The sequence below is a fragment of the Cetorhinus maximus genome, chromosome 5 (genome assembly GCF_964194155.1).
Source record: "Cetorhinus maximus chromosome 5, sCetMax3.hap1.1, whole genome shotgun sequence".
Taxonomy (NCBI): Eukaryota; Metazoa; Chordata; class Chondrichthyes; order Lamniformes; family Cetorhinidae; genus Cetorhinus; species Cetorhinus maximus.
In genome coordinates, this window is record NC_135883.1 from 67,396,283 (window position 1) to 67,413,146 (window position 16,864).

At 49.1% G+C, this 16,864-nt stretch overlaps 1 protein-coding gene across 1 annotated transcript in view; it reads left to right on the forward strand.

Moving 5' to 3' along the window:
- The window catches only part of LOC144680694 (potassium voltage-gated channel subfamily KQT member 5-like), a 108,484-nt gene that overhangs the window by 86,866 nt on the left and 4,754 nt on the right, over window positions 1–16,864 (forward strand). Inside the window, exons 7-8 of the mRNA XM_078541942.1 lie at window positions 15,135–15,358; window positions 15,956–16,061. Coding sequence (XP_078398068.1) covers window positions 15,135–15,358; window positions 15,956–16,061 — 330 coding nt within the window. The remainder of the gene's footprint in view (window positions 1–15,134; window positions 15,359–15,955; window positions 16,062–16,864) is intronic.

Below are 16,864 nucleotides of genomic sequence, written 5' to 3' on the forward strand. Positions count from 1 at the left end.
GCCCTGCCTGTCTCTGCTCCCTCCTTTGCTCTCTCACTCTAATCCCTACTTTATTCTGCATCTCTCTGTTCCCTCCTTTGCTCTCCCTCTTTCTTTGTTCCCTCCTTTGCCCTGCATCTCTCTGTTCCCTCCTTTGCTCTCTCACTCTGATCCCCCCTTTACTCTGCATCTCTCTGTTCCCTCCTTTATTCTCTCACTCTGACCCCTCCTTTACTCTGCATCTCTCTGTTCCCTCCTTTGCTCTGCATCTCTTTGTTCCCTCCTTTTCCCTGCATCTCTCTGTTCCCTCCTTTATTCTCTCATTCTGATCCCTCCTTTACTCTGCATCTCTCTGTTACCTCCTTTGCTCTGCATCTCTCTGTTCCCTCCTTTGCTCTGCATCTCTCTTTGTTCCCTCCTTTTCCCTGCATCTCTCTGATCCCTCCTTTACTCTGCATCTCTCTGTTACCTCCTTTGCTCTGCATCTCTCTGTTCCCTCCTTTGCTCTCCATCTCTCGGTTCCCTCCTTCACTCTCTCTCTGTTCCTTTCTTTGCCCTGCATCTCTCTGTTCACTTCTTTACTCTATCTCTCTGTTCCCTCATTTACTCTGCGCCTCGCTGTTCCCTCCCTTCCTCTAGGTTTCTCTGTCCCCTCCTTAACGCTGCATCTCTCTGTCCCCTTCTTTACTCTGGTTCTCTCTGCTCCCTCCTTTATCTGAGTGTCTGTTACCTCCTTTACCCTGTGTCTCTCTGTTCCCTCCTTTACTCTCTCTCTCTCTCTTCCCTCCTTTACACTGTGTCCCTTTGTTCCCTCCTTTACTCTCTCTCGCTCTGTTCCCTCCTTTGCTCTGCATCTCTCTGTTCTCTCCTTTGCTCTGCATACCTCTGTTCTCTCCTTTGCTCTGCATCACTCCCTTCCCTCCTTTAGTCTTTGTTTCTCTGTTCCCTCCTTTACTCTGCATCTCTCTATTCCCTCCGTCACTCTGTCTCTCCGTGTTCCCTCCATTAATCTGCATCTCTCTGTTCCCTCCTTTACTCATCTCTCTGTATTCCCTCCGTCACTCTGTCTCTCCGTGTTCCCTCCATTAATCTGCATCTCTCTGTTCCCTCCTTTACTCTGCATCTCTCTGTTCCCTCCTTTGCTCTCTCTCTCTCTTTGTTCCTTCCTTTGCCTGCATGTCTCTGTTCCCTCCTTTGCTCTCTCACTCTAATCTCTCCTTTACTCTGCATCTCTCTGTTCCCTCCTTTGCTCTCTCTCTCTTTGTTCCCTCCTTTGCCCTGCATGTCTCTGTTCCCTCCTTTACTCTGTCTGTCTATTCCCTCCGTTACTCTGTCTCTCTGTTCCCTCCTTTACCCTGTATCCCTCTGTTCCCTCATTTACTCTATGTTTCTATGTTCCCTACTTTACTCTGCATCTCTCTGTTCCCTCCTTTGCTCTCTCTCTCTCTTTGTTCCCTCCTTTGCCCTGCATGTCTCTCTTCCCTCCTTTGATCTCCCACTCTAATCCCTCCTTTACTCTGCATCTCTCGGTTCCCTCCATTACTCTCTCTCTGTTCCCTTCTTCGCCATGCATCCCTCTGTTCGCTCCTTTACTCTGTATCTCTGTTCCCTCCTTTACTCTGTCACTCTGTTCCCTCCTTTACTCTGCGTCTCTATGTTCCCTCCCTTCATCTAGGTCTCTCTGTTCCCTCCTAAACTCTGCATCTCTCTGTCACCTTCATTACTCTGGTTCTCTCTGCTCCCTCCTTTACCCTGTGTCTCTCTGTCCCCTGCTCTACACTCTCTCTCTGTTCCCTCCTTTACACTGTGTCCCTTGGTTCCCTCCTTTGCTCTCTCTCTCTTTGTTCCCTCCTTTGCCCTGCATCTCTCTGTTCCCTCCTTTATTCTCTCACTCTGACCCCTCCTTTACTCTGCATCTCTCTGTTCCCTCCTTTGCTCTGCATCTCTCTTTGTTCCCTCCTTTTCCCTGCATTTCTCTGTTCCCTCCTTTATTCTCTCATTCTGATCCCTCCTTTACTCTGCATTTCTCTGTTACCTCCTTTGCTCTGCATCTCTCTGTTCCCTCCTTTGCTCTCCATCTCTCGGTTCCCTCCTTCATTCTCTCTCTGTTCCTTTCTTTGCCCTGCATCTCTCTGTTCGCTCCTTTACTCTATCTCTCTGTTCCCTCCCTTCCTCTAGGTCTCTCTGTTCCCACCTTAACTCTGCATCTCCCTGTCCCCTACTTTACTCTGGTTCTCTCTGCTCCTCCTTTACCCTGCGTGTCTGTTCCATCCTTTACCCTGTGTCCCTTTGTTCCCTCCATTGCTCTCTTTCTCTTTGTTCCCTCCATTGCCCTGCATCTCTCCGATCCCTCTTTTACTCTGCATCTCTCTGTTCCCTCATTTACCCTGTGTCTCTCTGTTCCCTCCTTTACCCTGTGTGTCTGTTCCCTCGTTTACCCTGTGTCTCTCTGTTCCCTCCTTTACTCTCTCTCTCTCTTCCCTCCTTTGCTCTGCATCGCTCTGATCTCTCCTTTGCTCTGCATCTCTCTGTTCCCTCCTTTGCTCTCTTACTCTAATCCCTCCTTTGCTCTGCATCCCTCGGTTCCCTCCTTTACTCTCTCCCTGTTCCCTTCTTTGCCCTGCATCTCTGTTCACTCCTTTACTCTGTCTCTCTGATCCCTCATTTACTCTGCGCCTCGCTGTTCCCTCCCTTCCTCTAGGTCTCTCTGTCCCCTCCTTAACGCTGCATCTCTCTGTCCCCTTCTTTACTCTGGTTCTCTCTGCTCCCTCCTTTATCTGAGTGTTTGTTACCTCCTTTACCCTGTGTCTCTCTGTTCCCTCCTTTACTCTCTCTCTCTCTCTTCCCTCCTTTACACTGTGTCCCTTTGTTCCCTCCTTTACTCTCTCTCGCTCTGTTCTCTCCTTTGCTCTGCATCTCTCTGTTCTCTCCTTTGCTCTGCATCTCTCTGTTCTCTCCTTTGCTCTGCATCACTCCCTTCCCTCCTTTTGTTTTTGTTTCTCTGTTCCCTCCTTTACTCTGCATCTCTCTATTCCCTCAGTCACTCTGTCTCTCCGTTTTCCCTCCATTAATCTGCATCTCTCTGTTCCCTCCTTTACTCTGCCTCTCTGTTCCCTCCTTTATCCTGTGTCTCCCTGTTCCCTCCTTTACTCTCTCTCTCTTTGTTCCCTCCTTTGCCCTGCAGCTCTCTGTTCCCTCCTTTACTCTGTCTGTCTATTCCCTCCGTTACTCTGTCTCTCTGTTCCCTCCGTTACCCTGTATCCCTCTGTTCCCTCATTTACTCTATGTTTCTATGTTCCCTACTTTACTCTGCATCTCTCTGTTCCCTCCTTTGCTCTCTCTCTCTCTTTGTTCCCTCCTTTGCCCTGCATGTCTCTCTTCCCTCCTTTGCTCTCTCACTCTAATCCCTCCTTTACTCTGCATCTCTCTGTTCCCTCCTTTGCTCTTTCTCTCTCTTTGTTCCCTCCTTTGCCCTGCATGTCTCTGTTCCCTCCTTTACTCTGTCTGTCTATTCCCTCCTTTACTCTGTCTCTCTGTTCCCTCCTTTACCCTGTATCCCTCTGTTCCCTCATTTACTCTATGTTTCTATGTTCCCTACTTTACTCTGCATCTCTCTGTTCCCTCCTTTGCTCTCTCTCTCTCTTTGTTCCCTCCTTTGCCCTGCATGTCTCTCTTCCCTCCTTTGCTCTCTCACTCTAATCCCTCCTTTACTCTGCATCTCTCGGTTCCCTCCATTACTCTCTCTCTGTTCCCTTCTTCGCCATGCATCCCTCTGTTCGCTCCTTTACTCTGTATCTCTGTTCCCTCCTTTACTCTGTCTCTCTGTTCCCTCCTTTACTCTGCGTCTCTATGTTCCCTCCCTTCATCTAGGACTCTCTGTTCCCTCCTAAACTCTGCATCTCTCTGTCGCCTTCATTACTCTGGTTCTCTCTGCTCCCTCCTTTACCCTGTGTCTCTCTGTCCCCTGCTCTACACTCTCTCTCTGTTCCCTCCTTTACACTGTGTCCCTTGGTTCCCTCCTTTACTCTCTCTCTCTTTGTTCCCTCCTTTGCCCTGCATCTCTCTGTTCCCTCCTTTATTCTCTCACTCTGATCCCCCCTTTACTCTGCATCACTCTGTTCCCTCCTTTACTCTCTCTCTCTCTTTGTTCCCTCCGTTACTCTGCATCTCTCTGTTCCCTCCTTTATTCTCTCACTCTGACCCCTCCTTTACTCTGCATCTCTCTGTTCCCTCCTTTGCTCTGCATCACTCTTTGTTCCCTCCTTTTCCCTGCATCTCTCTGTTCCCTCCTTTATTCTCTCATTCTGATCCCTCCTTTACTCTGCATCTCTCTGTTCCTTTCTTTGCCCTGCATCTCTCTGTTCGCTCCTTTACTCTATCTCTCTGTTCCCTCCCTTCCTCTAGGTCTCTCTGTTCCCACCTTAACTCTGCATCTCCCTGTCCCCTACTTTACTCTGGTTCTCTCTGCTCCTCCTTTACCCTGCGTGTCTGTTCCATCCTTTACCCTGTGTCCCTTTGTTCCCTCCATTGCTCTCTTTCTCTTTGTTCCCTCCATTGCCCTGCATCTCCCCGTTCCCTCCTTTACTCTGCATCTCTCTGTTCCCTCATTTACCCTGTGTCTCTCCATTCCCTCCTTTACCCTGTGTGTCTGTTCCCTCATTTACCCTGTGTCTCTCTGTTCCCTCCTTTATTCTCTCTCTCTCTTCCCTCCTTTGCTCTGCATCGCTCTGATCTCTCCTTTGCTCTGCATCTCTCTGTTCCCTCCTGTACTCTCACTCTCTTTGTTCCCTCCTTTGCCCTACATCTCTCTGTTCCCTCCTTTGCTCTGCATCTCTCTGTTCCCTCCTTTGCTCTCTCACTCTAATCCCTCCTTTGCTCTCCATCTCTCGGTTCCCTCCTTCACTCTCTCTCTGTTCCTTTCTTTGCCCTGCATCTCTCTGTTTGCTCCTTTACTCTATCTCTCTGTTCCCTCCCTTCCTCTAGGTCTCTCTGTTCCCACCTTAACTCTGCATCTCCCTGTCCCCTACTTTACTCTGGTTCTCTCTGCTCCTCCTTTACCCTGCGTGTCTGTTCCATCCTTTACCCTGTGTCCCTTTGTTCCCTCCATTGCTCTCTTTCTCTTTGTTCCCTCCATTGCCCTGCATCTCCCCGTTCCCTCCTTTACTCTGCATCTCTCTGTTCCCTCATTTACCCTGTGTCTCTCCATTCCCTCCTTTACCCTGTGTGTCTGTTCCCTCATTTACCCTGTGTCTCTCTGTTCCCTCCTTTATTCTCTCTCTCTCTCTTCCCTCCTTTGCTCTGCATCGCTCTGATCTCTCCTTTGCTCTGCATCTCTCTGTTCCCTCCTGTACTCTCACTCTCTTTGTTCCCTCCTTTGCCCTACATCTCTCTGTTCCCTCCTTTGCTCTGCATCTCTCTGTTCCCTCCTTTGCTCTCTCACTCTAATCCCTCCTTTGCTCTGCATCTCTCGGTTCCCTCCTTTACTCTCTCCCTGTTCCCTTCTTTGCCCTGCATCTCTGTTCACTCCCTTACTCTGTCTCTCTGATCCGTCCTTTACTCTGCGTCTCTCTATTCCCTCCTTTACTCTGTCCCTCTGTTCCCTCCTTTGCTCTGCATCTCTCTGTTCCCTCCTTTGCTCTGCATCTATCTGTTCCCTCCTTTGCTCTCTTACTCTAATCCCTCCTTTGCTCTGCATCTCTCGGTTCCCTCCTTTACTCTCTCCCTGTTCCCTTCTTTGCCCTGCATCTCTGTTCACTCCTTTACTCTGTCTCTCTGTTCCCTCATTTACTCTGCGCCTCACTGTTCCCTCCCTTCCTCTAGGTCTCTCTGTCCCCTCCTTAACGCTGCATCTCTCTGTCCCCTTCTTTACTCTGGTTCTCTCTGCTCCCTCCTTTATCTGAGTGTCTGTTACCTCCTTTACCCTGTGTCTCTCTGTTCCCTCCTTTACTCTCTCTCTCTCTCTGTTCCCTCCTTTACACTGTGTCGCTTTGTTCCCTCCTTTACTCTCTCTCGCTCTGTTCCCTCCTTTGCTCTGCATCTCTCTGTTCTCTCCTTTGCTCTGCATCTCTCTGTTCTCTCCTTTGCTCTGCATCACTCCCTTCCCTCCTTTAGTCTTTGTTTCTCTGTTCCCTCCTTTACTCTGCATCTCTCTATTCCCTCCGTCACTCTGTCTCTCTGTGTTCCCTCCATTAATCTGCATCTCTCTGTTCCCTCCTTTACTCTGCCTCTCTGTTCCCTCCTTTACCCTGTGTCTCCCTGTTCCCTCCTTTACTCGCTCTCTCTTTGTTCCCTCCTTTGCCCTGCATCTCTCTGTTCCCTCCTTTACCCTGTGTCTCCCTGTTCCCTCCGTTACTCTATCTCTCTGTTCCACCCTTTACCCTGCATCCCTCTGTTCCCTCATTTACTCTATGTTTCTATGTTCCCTACTTTACTCTGCATCTCTCTGTTCCCTCCTTTGCTCTCTCTCTCTCTCTTTGTTCCCTCCTTTGCCCTGCATGTCTCTCTTCCCTCCTTTGCTCTCTCACTCTAATCCCGCCTTTATTCTGCATCTCTCGGTTCCCTCCATTACTCTCTCTCTGTTCCCTTCTTCGCCATGCATCCCTCTGTTCGCTCCTTTACTCTGTCTCTCTGTTCCCTCTTTTACTCTGCGTCTCTATGTTCCCTCCCTTCATCTAGGTCTCTCTGTTCCCTCCTAAACTCTGCATCTCTCTGTCACCTTCATTACTCTGGTTCTCTCTGCTCCCTCCTTTACCCTGTGTCTCTCTGTCCCCTGCTCTACATTCTCTCTCAGTTCCCTCCTTTACACTGTGTCCCTTGTTTCTCTCCTTTACTCTCTCTCTCTTTGTTCCCTCCTTTGCCCTGCATCTCTCTGTTCCCTCCTTTATTCTCTCACTCTGATCCCCCCTTTACTCTGCATCACTCTGTTCCCTCCTTTACTCTCTCTCTCTTTGTTCCCTCCGTTACTCTGCATCTCTCTGTTCCCTCCTTTATTCTCTCATTCTGACCCCTCCTTTACTCTGCATCTCTCTGTTCCCTCCTTTGCCCTGCATCTGTCTGTTCACTCCTTTACTCTGTCTCTCTGTTCCCTCCTTTACTCTGTCTCTCTGTTCCCTCCCTTCCTCTATGTCTCGCTGTTCCCTCCTTAACTCTGCATCTCTCTGTCCCCTTCTTTACTCTGGTTCTCTCTGCTCCCTCCTCTACCCTGTGTCTCTCTGTTCCCTCCTCTACTCTCTCTCTCTCCTCCCTCCTTTACACTGCATGTCTGTTCCCTCCTTTACTCTGCGTCTGTCTGTTCCCTCCCTTCCTCTAGGTCTCTCTGTTCCCTCCTTAACTCTGCAGCTCTCTGTGTCCTTCTTTACTCAGGTTCTCTCTGCTCCTCCTTTACCCTGCATGTCTGTTCCCTCCTTTACCCTTTGTCTCTCTGTTCCCTCCTCTACTCTCGCTCTCTGTTCCCTCCTTTACAATGTGTCCCTCTGTTCCCTCCTTTACTCTCTCTCACTCAGAGCCCTCCTTTGCTCTGCATCTCTCTGATCCCTCCTTTGCTCTGCATCTCTCTGTTCCCTCCTTCATTCTTTGTTTCTGTTCCCTCCTTTACTCTGCGTCTCTCTATTCCCTCCGTCACTCTGTCTCTCTGTGTTCCCTCCATTAACCTGCATCTCTCTGTTCCCTCCTTTACTCTGTCTCTCTGTTCCCTCCTTTACTCTGTCTGTCTGTTCCCTCCTTTACCCTGTGTCCCCCTGTTCCCTGCATCTCTCTGTTCCCTCACTTACTCTGTGTCTCTCTGTTCCCTCCTTTAATCTGTCTCCTTTTTCCCTCCTTTGCTCTGCATCTCTCTGCTCCCTCCTTTACTCTGTCTCTCTGTTCCCTCCTTTACTCTGCGTCTCTCCGTTCCCTCCCTTCTTCTAGGTCTCTCTGTTCCCTCCTTAACCCTGCATCTCTCGGTCCCCTTGTTTACTCTGTGTCTCTGTGTTCCCTCCTTTTCTCTCTCTCTTTATTCCCTCCTTTACTCTGTGTCTCTCTGTTCTGTCCTTTACTCTGTCTCTCTGTTCCCTCCGTTACTCTGCATCTCTCTGTTCCCTCCTTTACTCTGTCTCTCTGTTCCCTCCTTTACCCTGTGTCCCTCTGTTCCCTCCTTTACTCTGTGTTTCTATGTTCCCTCTTTTACTCTGTCTCTCTGTTCACTCCTTTGCTCTGCATCTCTCTGTTCCCTCCTTTGCCCTGCATGTCTCTGTTCCCTCCTTTGCTCTCTCACTCTAATCCCTCCTTTACTCTGCATCTCTCTGTTCCCTTCTTTGCCCTTCATCTCTCTGTTCACTCCTTTATTCTGTCTCTCGGTTCCCTCCTTTACTCTGCGTCTCTCTGTTCCCTCCCTTTATTCTCTCATTTTGATCCTTCCTTTGCTCTGATTCTCTCTGTTCCCTCCTTTACTCTCTATCTGTTTATTCCCTATGTTGCCTGCATCTCTCTGTTCCCTCCTTTATTCTCTTACTCTGATCCCTCCTTTACTCTGCATCTCTCTGTTCCCTCCTTTATTCTCTCACTTTGATCCCTCCTTTATTCTCCATCTCTCTGTTCCCTCCTTTGCTCTGCATCTCTCTGTTCTCTCCTTTGTCCTGCATCTCTCCGTTCCCTCCTTTACTCGGTCTGTCTCTTCCCTCCGTTACTCTGTCTCTCTGTTCCCTCCTTTACTCTGTCTCACAGTCCCTCCTTTACTTTGCGTCTCTCTGTTCCCTCCCTTCCACAAGGTCTCTCTGTTCCCTCCTTTATTCTCTCACTCTGATCCCTCCTTTACTCTGCATCTCTCTGTTCCCTCCTTTACTCTCTATCTCTTTATTCCCTACCTTGCCTGCATCTCTCTGTTGCCTCCTTTATTCTCTTACTCTGATCCCTCCTTTACTCTGCATCTCTCTGTTCCCTCCTTTACTCTGCATCTCTCTGTTCCCTCCTTTGGTCTGCATCTCTCTGTTCTCTCCTTTGCTCTGCATCTCTCTGTTCCCTCCTTTGCCCTGCATCTCTCTGTGCCCTCCTTTGCCCTGCATCTCTCTGTGCCCTCATTTATTCTGCGTCTCTCTGTTCCCTCCCTTCCTCTAGGTCTCTCTGTTCCCACCTTAACTCTGCATCTCTCTGTCCCCTTCGTTACTCTGGTTCTCTCTGCTCCTCCTTTACCCTGCGTGTCTTTTCCCTCCTTTACCTTGTGTCTCTCTGTTCCCTCCTTTATTCTCTCATTCTGATCCTTCCTTTACTCTGCATCTCTCTGTTCACTCCTTTGCTCTGATGCTCTCTGTTCCCTCCTTTGCTCTGCATCTCTCTGTTCCCTCCTTTACTCTCTCTCTCTTTGTTCCCTACTTTGCCCTGCATCTCTCTGTTCCCTCCTTTACTCTGCATCTCTCTGTTCCCTCCTTTGCTCTGCATCTATCTGTTCTCTCCTTTGCTCTGCATCTCTCTGTTCCCTCCTTTACTCGGTCTGTCTCGTCCCTCCTTTACTCTGTCTCTCTGTTCCCTCCTTTACTCTGACTCTCAGTCCCTCCTTTACTTTGCGTCTCTCTGTTCCCTCCCTTCCATAAGGTCTCTCTGTTCCCTCCTTTACTCTATCTCTCTGTCCCTCCTTTACTCTGCGGCTCTCCATTCCCTCCCTTCCTCTAGGTCTCCCTGTTCCCTCCTTAACTCTGCATCTCTCTGTCCCCTTCTTTACTCTGCGGCTCTCCGTTCCCTCCCTTCCTCTAGGTCTCCCTGTTCCCTCCTTAACTCTGCATCTCTCTGTCCCCTTCTTTACTCTGGTTCACTCTGCTCCCTCCTTTACCCTGTGTGTCTGTTCCCTCCTTTACCCTGTGTCTCTCTGTTCCCTCCTTTACTCTCTCTTTCTCTGTTCCCTCCTTTATACTGTGTCCCTTTGTTCCCTCCTTTGCTCTGCATTTCTCTGTTCTCTCCTTTATTCTCTCACTCTGATCCCTCCTTTACTCTGCATCTCTCTGTTGCCTCCTTTACTCTTTGTTTCTCTGTTCCCTCCTTTACTCTGTGTCTCTCTATTCCCTCCGTCACTCTGTCTCTCTGTGTTCCCTCCATTAACCTGCATCTCTCTGTTCCCTCCTTTACTCTGTCTGTCTGTTCCCTCCTTTACCCTGTGTCCCCCTGTTCCCTCCTTTACTCTGTGTTTCTATGTTCCCTCCTTTAATCTGTCTCTCTGTTCCCTCCCTTCCTCTAGGTCTCGCTGTTCCCTCCTTAACTCTGCATCTCTCTGTCCCCTTCTTTACTCTGGTTCTCTCTGCTCCCTCCTCTACCCTGTGTCTCTCTGTTCCCTCCTCTACTCTCTCTCTCTGCTCCCTCCTTTACCCTGCATGTCTGTTCCCTCCTTTACTCTGCGTCTGTCTGTTCCCTCCCTTCCTCTAGGTCTCTCTGTTCCCTCCTTAACTCTGCAGCTCTCTGTCCCCTTCTTTACTCAGGTTCTCTCTGCTCCTCCTTTACCCTGCATGTCTGTTCCCTCCTTTACCCTTTGTCTCTCTGTTCCCTCCTCTACTCTCGCTCTCTGTTCCCTCCTTTACAATGTGTCCCTCTGTTCCCTCCTTTACTCTCTCTCACTCAGAGCCCTCCTTTGCTCTGCATCTCTCTGATCCCTCCTTTGCTCTGCATCTCTCTGTTCCCTCCTTCATTCTTTGTTTCTGTTCCCTCCTTTACTCTGCGTCTCTCTATTCCCTCCGTCACTCTGTCTCTCTGTGTTCCCTCCATTAACCTGCATCTCTCTGTTCCCTCCTTTACTCTGTCTCTCTGTTCCCTCCTTTACTCTGTCTGTCTGTTCCCTCCTTTACCCTGTGTCCCCCTGTTCCCTGCATCTCTCTGTTCCCTCACTTACTCTGTGTCTCTCTGTTCCCTCCTTTAATCTGTCTCCTTTTTCCCTCCTTTGCTCTGCATCTCTCTGCTCCCTCCTTTACTCTGTCTCTCTGTTCCCTCCTTTACTCTGCGTCTCTCCGTTCCCTCCCTTCTTCTAGGTCTCTCTGTTCCCTCCTTAACCCTGCATCTCTCGGTCCCCTTGTTTACTCTGTGTCTCTGTGTTCCCTCCTTTTCTCTCTCTCTTTATTCCCTCCTTTACTCTGTGTCTCTCTGTTCTGTCCTTTACTCTGTCTCTCTGTTCCCTCCGTTACTCTGCATCTCTCTGTTCCCTCCTTTACTCTGTCTCTCTGTTCCCTCCTTTACCCTGTGTCCCTCTGTTCCCTCCTTTACTCTGTGTTTCTATGTTCCCTCTTTTACTCTGTCTCTCTGTTCACTCCTTTGCTCTGCATCTCTCTGTTCCCTCCTTTGCCCTGCATGTCTCTGTTCCCTCCTTTGCTCTCTCACTCTAATCCCTCCTTTACTCTGCATCTCTCTGTTCCCTTCTTTGCCCTTCATCTCTCTGTTCACTCCTTTATTCTGTCTCTCGGTTCCCTCCTTTACTCTGCGTCTCTCTGTTCCCTCCCTTTATTCTCTCATTTTGATCCTTCCTTTGCTCTGATTCTCTCTGTTCCCTCCTTTACTCTCTATCTGTTTATTCCCTATGTTGCCTGCATCTCTCTGTTCCCTCCTTTATTCTCTTACTCTGATCCCTCCTTTACTCTGCATCTCTCTGTTCCCTCCTTTATTCTCTCACTTTGATCCCTCCTTTATTCTCCATCTCTCTGTTCCCTCCTTTGCTCTGCATCTCTCTGTTCTCTCCTTTGTCCTGCATCTCTCCGTTCCCTCCTTTACTCGGTCTGTCTCTTCCCTCCGTTACTCTGTCTCTCTGTTCCCTCCTTTACTCTGTCTCACAGTCCCTCCTTTACTTTGCGTCTCTCTGTTCCCTCCCTTCCACAAGGTCTCTCTGTTCCCTCCTTTATTCTCTCACTCTGATCCCTCCTTTACTCTGCATCTCTCTGTTCGCTCCTTTACTCTGCATCTCTCTGTTCCCTCCTTTACTCTGCATCTCTCTGTTCGCTCCTTTACTCTGCATCTCTCTGTTCCCTCCTTTGGTCTGCATCTCTCTGTTCTCTCCTTTGCTCTGCATCTCTCTGTTCCCTCCTTTGCCCTGCATCTCTCTGTGCCCTCATTTACTCTGCGTCTCTCTGTTCCCTCCCTTCCTCTAGGTCTCTCTGTTCCCTCCTTAACTCTGCATCTCTCCGTCCCCTTCGTTACTCTGGTTCTCTCTGCTCCTCCTTTACCCTGCGTGTCTTTTCCCTCCTTTACCTTGTGTCTCTCTGTTCCCTCCTTTATTCTCTCATTCTGATCCTTCCTTTACTCTGCATCTCTCTGTTCACTCCTTTGCTCTGATGCTCTCTGTTCCCTCCTTTGCTCTGCATCTCTCTGTTCCCTCCTTTACTCTCTCTCTCTTTGTTCCCTACTTTGCCCTGCATCTCTCTGTTCCCTCCTTTACTCTGCATCTCTCTGTTCCCTCCTTTGCTCTGCATCTCTCTGTTCTCTCCTTTGCTCTGCATCTCTCTGTTCCCTCCTTTACTCGGTCTGTCTCGTCCCTCCTTTACTCTGTCTCTCTGTTCCCTCCTTTACTCTGTCTCTCAGTCCCTCCTTTACTTTGCGGCTCTCCGTTCCCTCCCTTCCTCTAGGTCTCCCTGTTCCCTCCTTAACTCTGCATCTCTCTGTCCCCTTCTTTACTCTGCGGCTCTCCGTTCCCTCCCTTCCTCTAGGTCTCCCTGTTCCCTCCTTAACTCTGCATCTCTCTGTCCCCTTCTTTACTCTGGTTCTCTCTGCTCCCTCCTTTACCCTGTGTGTCTGTTCCCTCCTTTACCCTGTGTCTCTCTGTTCCCTCCTTTACTCTCTCTTTCTCTGTTCCCTCCTTTATACTGTGTCCCTTTGTTCCCTCCTTTGCTCTGCATTTCTCTGTTCTCTCCTTTATTCTCTCACTCTGATCCCTCTTTTACTCTGCATCTCTCTGTTGCCTCCTTTACTCTTTGTTTCTCTGTTCCCTCCTTTACTCTGTGTCTCTCTATTCCCTCCGTCACTCTGTCTCTCTGTGTTCCCTCCATTAACCTGCATCTCTCTGTTCCCTCCTTTACTCTGTCTCTCTGTTCCCTCCTTTACTCTGTCTGTCTGTTCCCTCCTTTACCCTGTGTCCCCCTGTTCCCTGCATCTCTCTGTTCCCTCACTTACTCTGTGTCTCTCTGTTCCCTCCTTTAATCTGTCTCCCTTTTCCCTCCTTTGCTCTGCATCTCTCTGCTCCCTCCTTTACTCTGTCTCTCTGTTCCCTCCTTTACTCTGCGTCTCTCCGTTCCCTCCCTTCTTCTAGGTCTCTCTGTTCCCTCCTTAACCCTGCATCTCTCGGTCCCCTTGTTTACTCTGTGTCTCTGTGTTCCCTCCTTTTCTCTCTCTCTTTATTCCCTCCTTTACTCTGTGTCTCTCTGTTCTGTCCTTTACTCTGTCTCTCTGTTCCCTCCGTTACTCTGCATCTCTCTGTTCCCTCCTTTACTCTGTCTGTCTGTTCCCTCCCTTCCTCTTGGTCTCTCTGTTCCCTTCTTATCTCTGCATCTCTCGGTCGCTTTCTTTACTCTGGTTCTCTCTGCTCCCTCCTTTACCCTGCGTGTCTATTCCCTCCTTTACTCTGCGTCTCTCTGTTCCTTCCTTTACTCTCTCTTTCTCTTTGTTCCCTCCTTTGCCCTGCATCTCTCTGTTCCCTCCTTTATTCTCTCACTCTGATCCCTCCTTTACTCTGCATCCCTCTGTTCCCTCCTTTGCCCTGCATCTCTCTGTTCCCTCCTTTACTCTGTCTGTCTATTCCCTCCTTTGCTCTGCGTCTCTCTGTTCCCTCCCTTCCTCTAGGTCTCTCTGTCCCTCCTTTACTCTGCGTCTCTCTGTTCCCTCCCTTTCTCTAGGTCTCTCTGTTCCCTCCTTTACTCTGTCTCTCTGTCCCTCCTTTACTCTGCGTCTCTCCTTTCACTCCTTTCTCTAGGTCTCTCTGTTCCCTCCTTAACTCTGGATCTCTCTGTCCCCTTCTTTACTCTGTGTCTGTCTGCTCCCTCCTTTACCCTGTGTGTTTTCCCTCCTTTACTCTGTGTCTTTCTGTTCCCCCCTTTACTCTCTCTCTCTTTGTTCCCTCCTTTGCCCTGCATCTCCCTGTTCCCTCCTTTAGTCTGTCTCTTTGTTCCCTCCTTTACCCTGTGTCCCTCTGTTCCCTCCTTTACTCTGTTTCTCCGTTCCCTCACTTAATCTGTGTCTCTCTGTTCCCCCCTTTACTCTCTCTCTCTTTGTTCCCTCCTTTGCCCTGCATCTCTCTGTTCCCTCCTTTAATCTGTCTCTCTGCTCCCTCCTTTACCCTTCGCCTCTCTGTTCCCTCCTTTAATCTGTGTCCCTCTGATCGTTCCTTTACTCTGTGTCTTTCTGTTCCCTCCTTTACTCTGCATCTCTCTGTTCCCTCCTTTGCTCTGCATCTCTCTGTTTCCTCCTTTACTCTGTCTCTCTGTTCCCTCCTTTGCTCTGCATCTCTCTGTTCCCTCCTTTACTCTGTCTCTCTGTTCCCTCCTTTGTTCTGCATCTCTCTGTTCCCTCCTTTACTCTGTCTCTCTGTCCCTCCTTTACTCTGCGTCTCTCTGTTCCCTCCCTTCCTTCAGGTCTCTCTGTTCCCTCCTTTACTCTGTCTCTCTTTGTTTGCTCCTTTGTTCTCCATATCTCTGTTCCCTCCTTTATTCTCTCACTCTGATCATTCCTTTACTCTGCATCCCTCTGTTCCCTCCTTTACTGTCTCCCTGTTCCCTCTTTTACTCTGTCTCCCTGTTCACTCCTTTACCCTGCACCTCTCTGTTCTTTCCTTTAATCTGTATCCCTCTGATCCCTCCTTTACTCTTTATCTTTCTGATCCCTCCTTCGCTCTGCATCTCTGTTCCCTCCTTTGCTCTGCATCTCTCTGTTCCCTCCTTTACTTTCTCTCTCTGTTCCCTCCTTTATTCTCTCACTCTGATCCCTCCTTTACTCTGGGTATCTCTGTTCCTTCCTTTACTCTGTGTCCCTAGTCCCTCACTTAACTTGACTCTACTCCCTTCTTTTCTCTCTATAATGAGAAACTTCGCTGTGTTGAACAGGAATAAATGGGGAAGTGTTACATTGCCAGCAGTGAGTGACCATGACTCAGGGGTTGATGTGATCTGGTGAGTTTCAAGTATGGAAATAATATTCCTTCTGTTTCTTGTTGTTTTTTTTCTGTTTAGCCACAAATTAAGTTTTAGGGAGCGTGTCCGAATGACCAGCCCCAGGGGTCAAGGTGTAAAGGGCAGACAGGCCTCGCTAGCGACTGACCGCCGGTCATCCGGCAACGATCAAACCACAGAACGCAGTCCCAGCAAGGTGCAGAAGAGCTGGAGCTTCAACGATCGGACTCGATTCCGACCTTCGCTCCGTTATAAGAGCTGTCAGTCGCGGGGAGCCTCGGACGGTGAGAGACACTCCAGAGCCATGGCCTGTGCTCTTCCAGACTTTCCCAACTCGGGTCGCAAATAGCGCTGGCCTGCTGGCTTTGTTACAGGCAGGATCTCTGAGACACTCCATCAGATCATGGACCATTGTGGGGGGAGGATGGTAGAGGGAGGGTTGTGGGGTGGGAGGGTTGTGATGGGGTGGGGGAGGTGAAAGTGAACATACAGGGGAGAGGTCCCAGTAATCTCATCGGAAGTGTCGGTGGGGCAGGTGATAGGAATGTCTGAGACCCATTTGCCATCAGTTGTGACATTCCACAGACCCCACCACCCATCACACAGGCTTGGATATTTGGAGGTGACCCTGTGACCTGAAAGTTAACCCCATGACCTGGGGAAGGTGACCCTGTGACCTAGCATCCGACCTCTTTCTGGGAGACTCATAACTTACACTGAACTTTGTAAAGGATGGAATTCACCCAGTGAAAGGTCTATCTTTGATTATTAAGTTAGCAAAGAGAATTAAAACAGTTTCAACCTGAGGAACTTGCACCTCCGATTCATCCTTCCAGATTTTACAATGACAAATAAACAAACTTTTTGTTCAATTCTTGCAGATGCTGCTGTGGGTACAGATGAAGGTTTTGATGAGAGAGGAGGTCACTGTGAGTTCTCCATAGAGGAACTCACACCGGTGCTTAAGACTGTGATCAGGGCTATCAGGTGAAGTCTGACAGGAGACTCCTTTGCTCTTTCGAATGAGTTTTTAAAAAATTCTTTCATAGCATGTGGGTGTCTCTGGCAAGACCAGCATTTGTTTCTCATCCCTCTTGAACTGAGTGTTTGCTAGGCCACTTCAGAGGCAGTTAAGGGTCAATCACATTGCTGTGGGTTTGGAGTTAAATGTGGGCTAGACCAGGGAGGATACCCCTAAAGGGCACTAGTGAACCAGATGGGTTTTACAACAATCAGTGATAACTGTTGTGATCACCATTACCAAGACTAGCTTTATAATCCAGAGTTATTAACGGAATTCAAATTCCAGTAGCTGCTGTGGTGGGATTTGAACTCATGTCCCCAGAGCATTAGTCTGGGTCTCAGGATTACCAGTCCAGCGACGTTACCACCACACCACTGTCTCCTCAATAAAGTAGTGTGCTGGGATTGGGAGATGCTGGGATTCTAAAAGGACTGACCAATATGGACCAAGACAAGCTGTTTCACCTTGTCAAAATGATAGAACCAGTGGTCTGAGCTTGAAGGAGGATAGATTCAAAACTAATCTGGGGAAACAATATTTTGGTGAGTACGTGGTTAAACCATGGAACAAGATCCATATGGGAGACTGTGAAAGCAGTTGGTATTTATTCATTCCACTGCAAACTAAATTTCTTTCAGAAAATACATTTTGGAATACAGTATGTGAGTGATTTGAGACCTGACGTGGTGAGTGTAGCATGTTTGGGAAGAATAAGTGATTTGGACCTCTGGTTCCCAAAGCTTTCAATCATTGGGGTTTTGCTCAC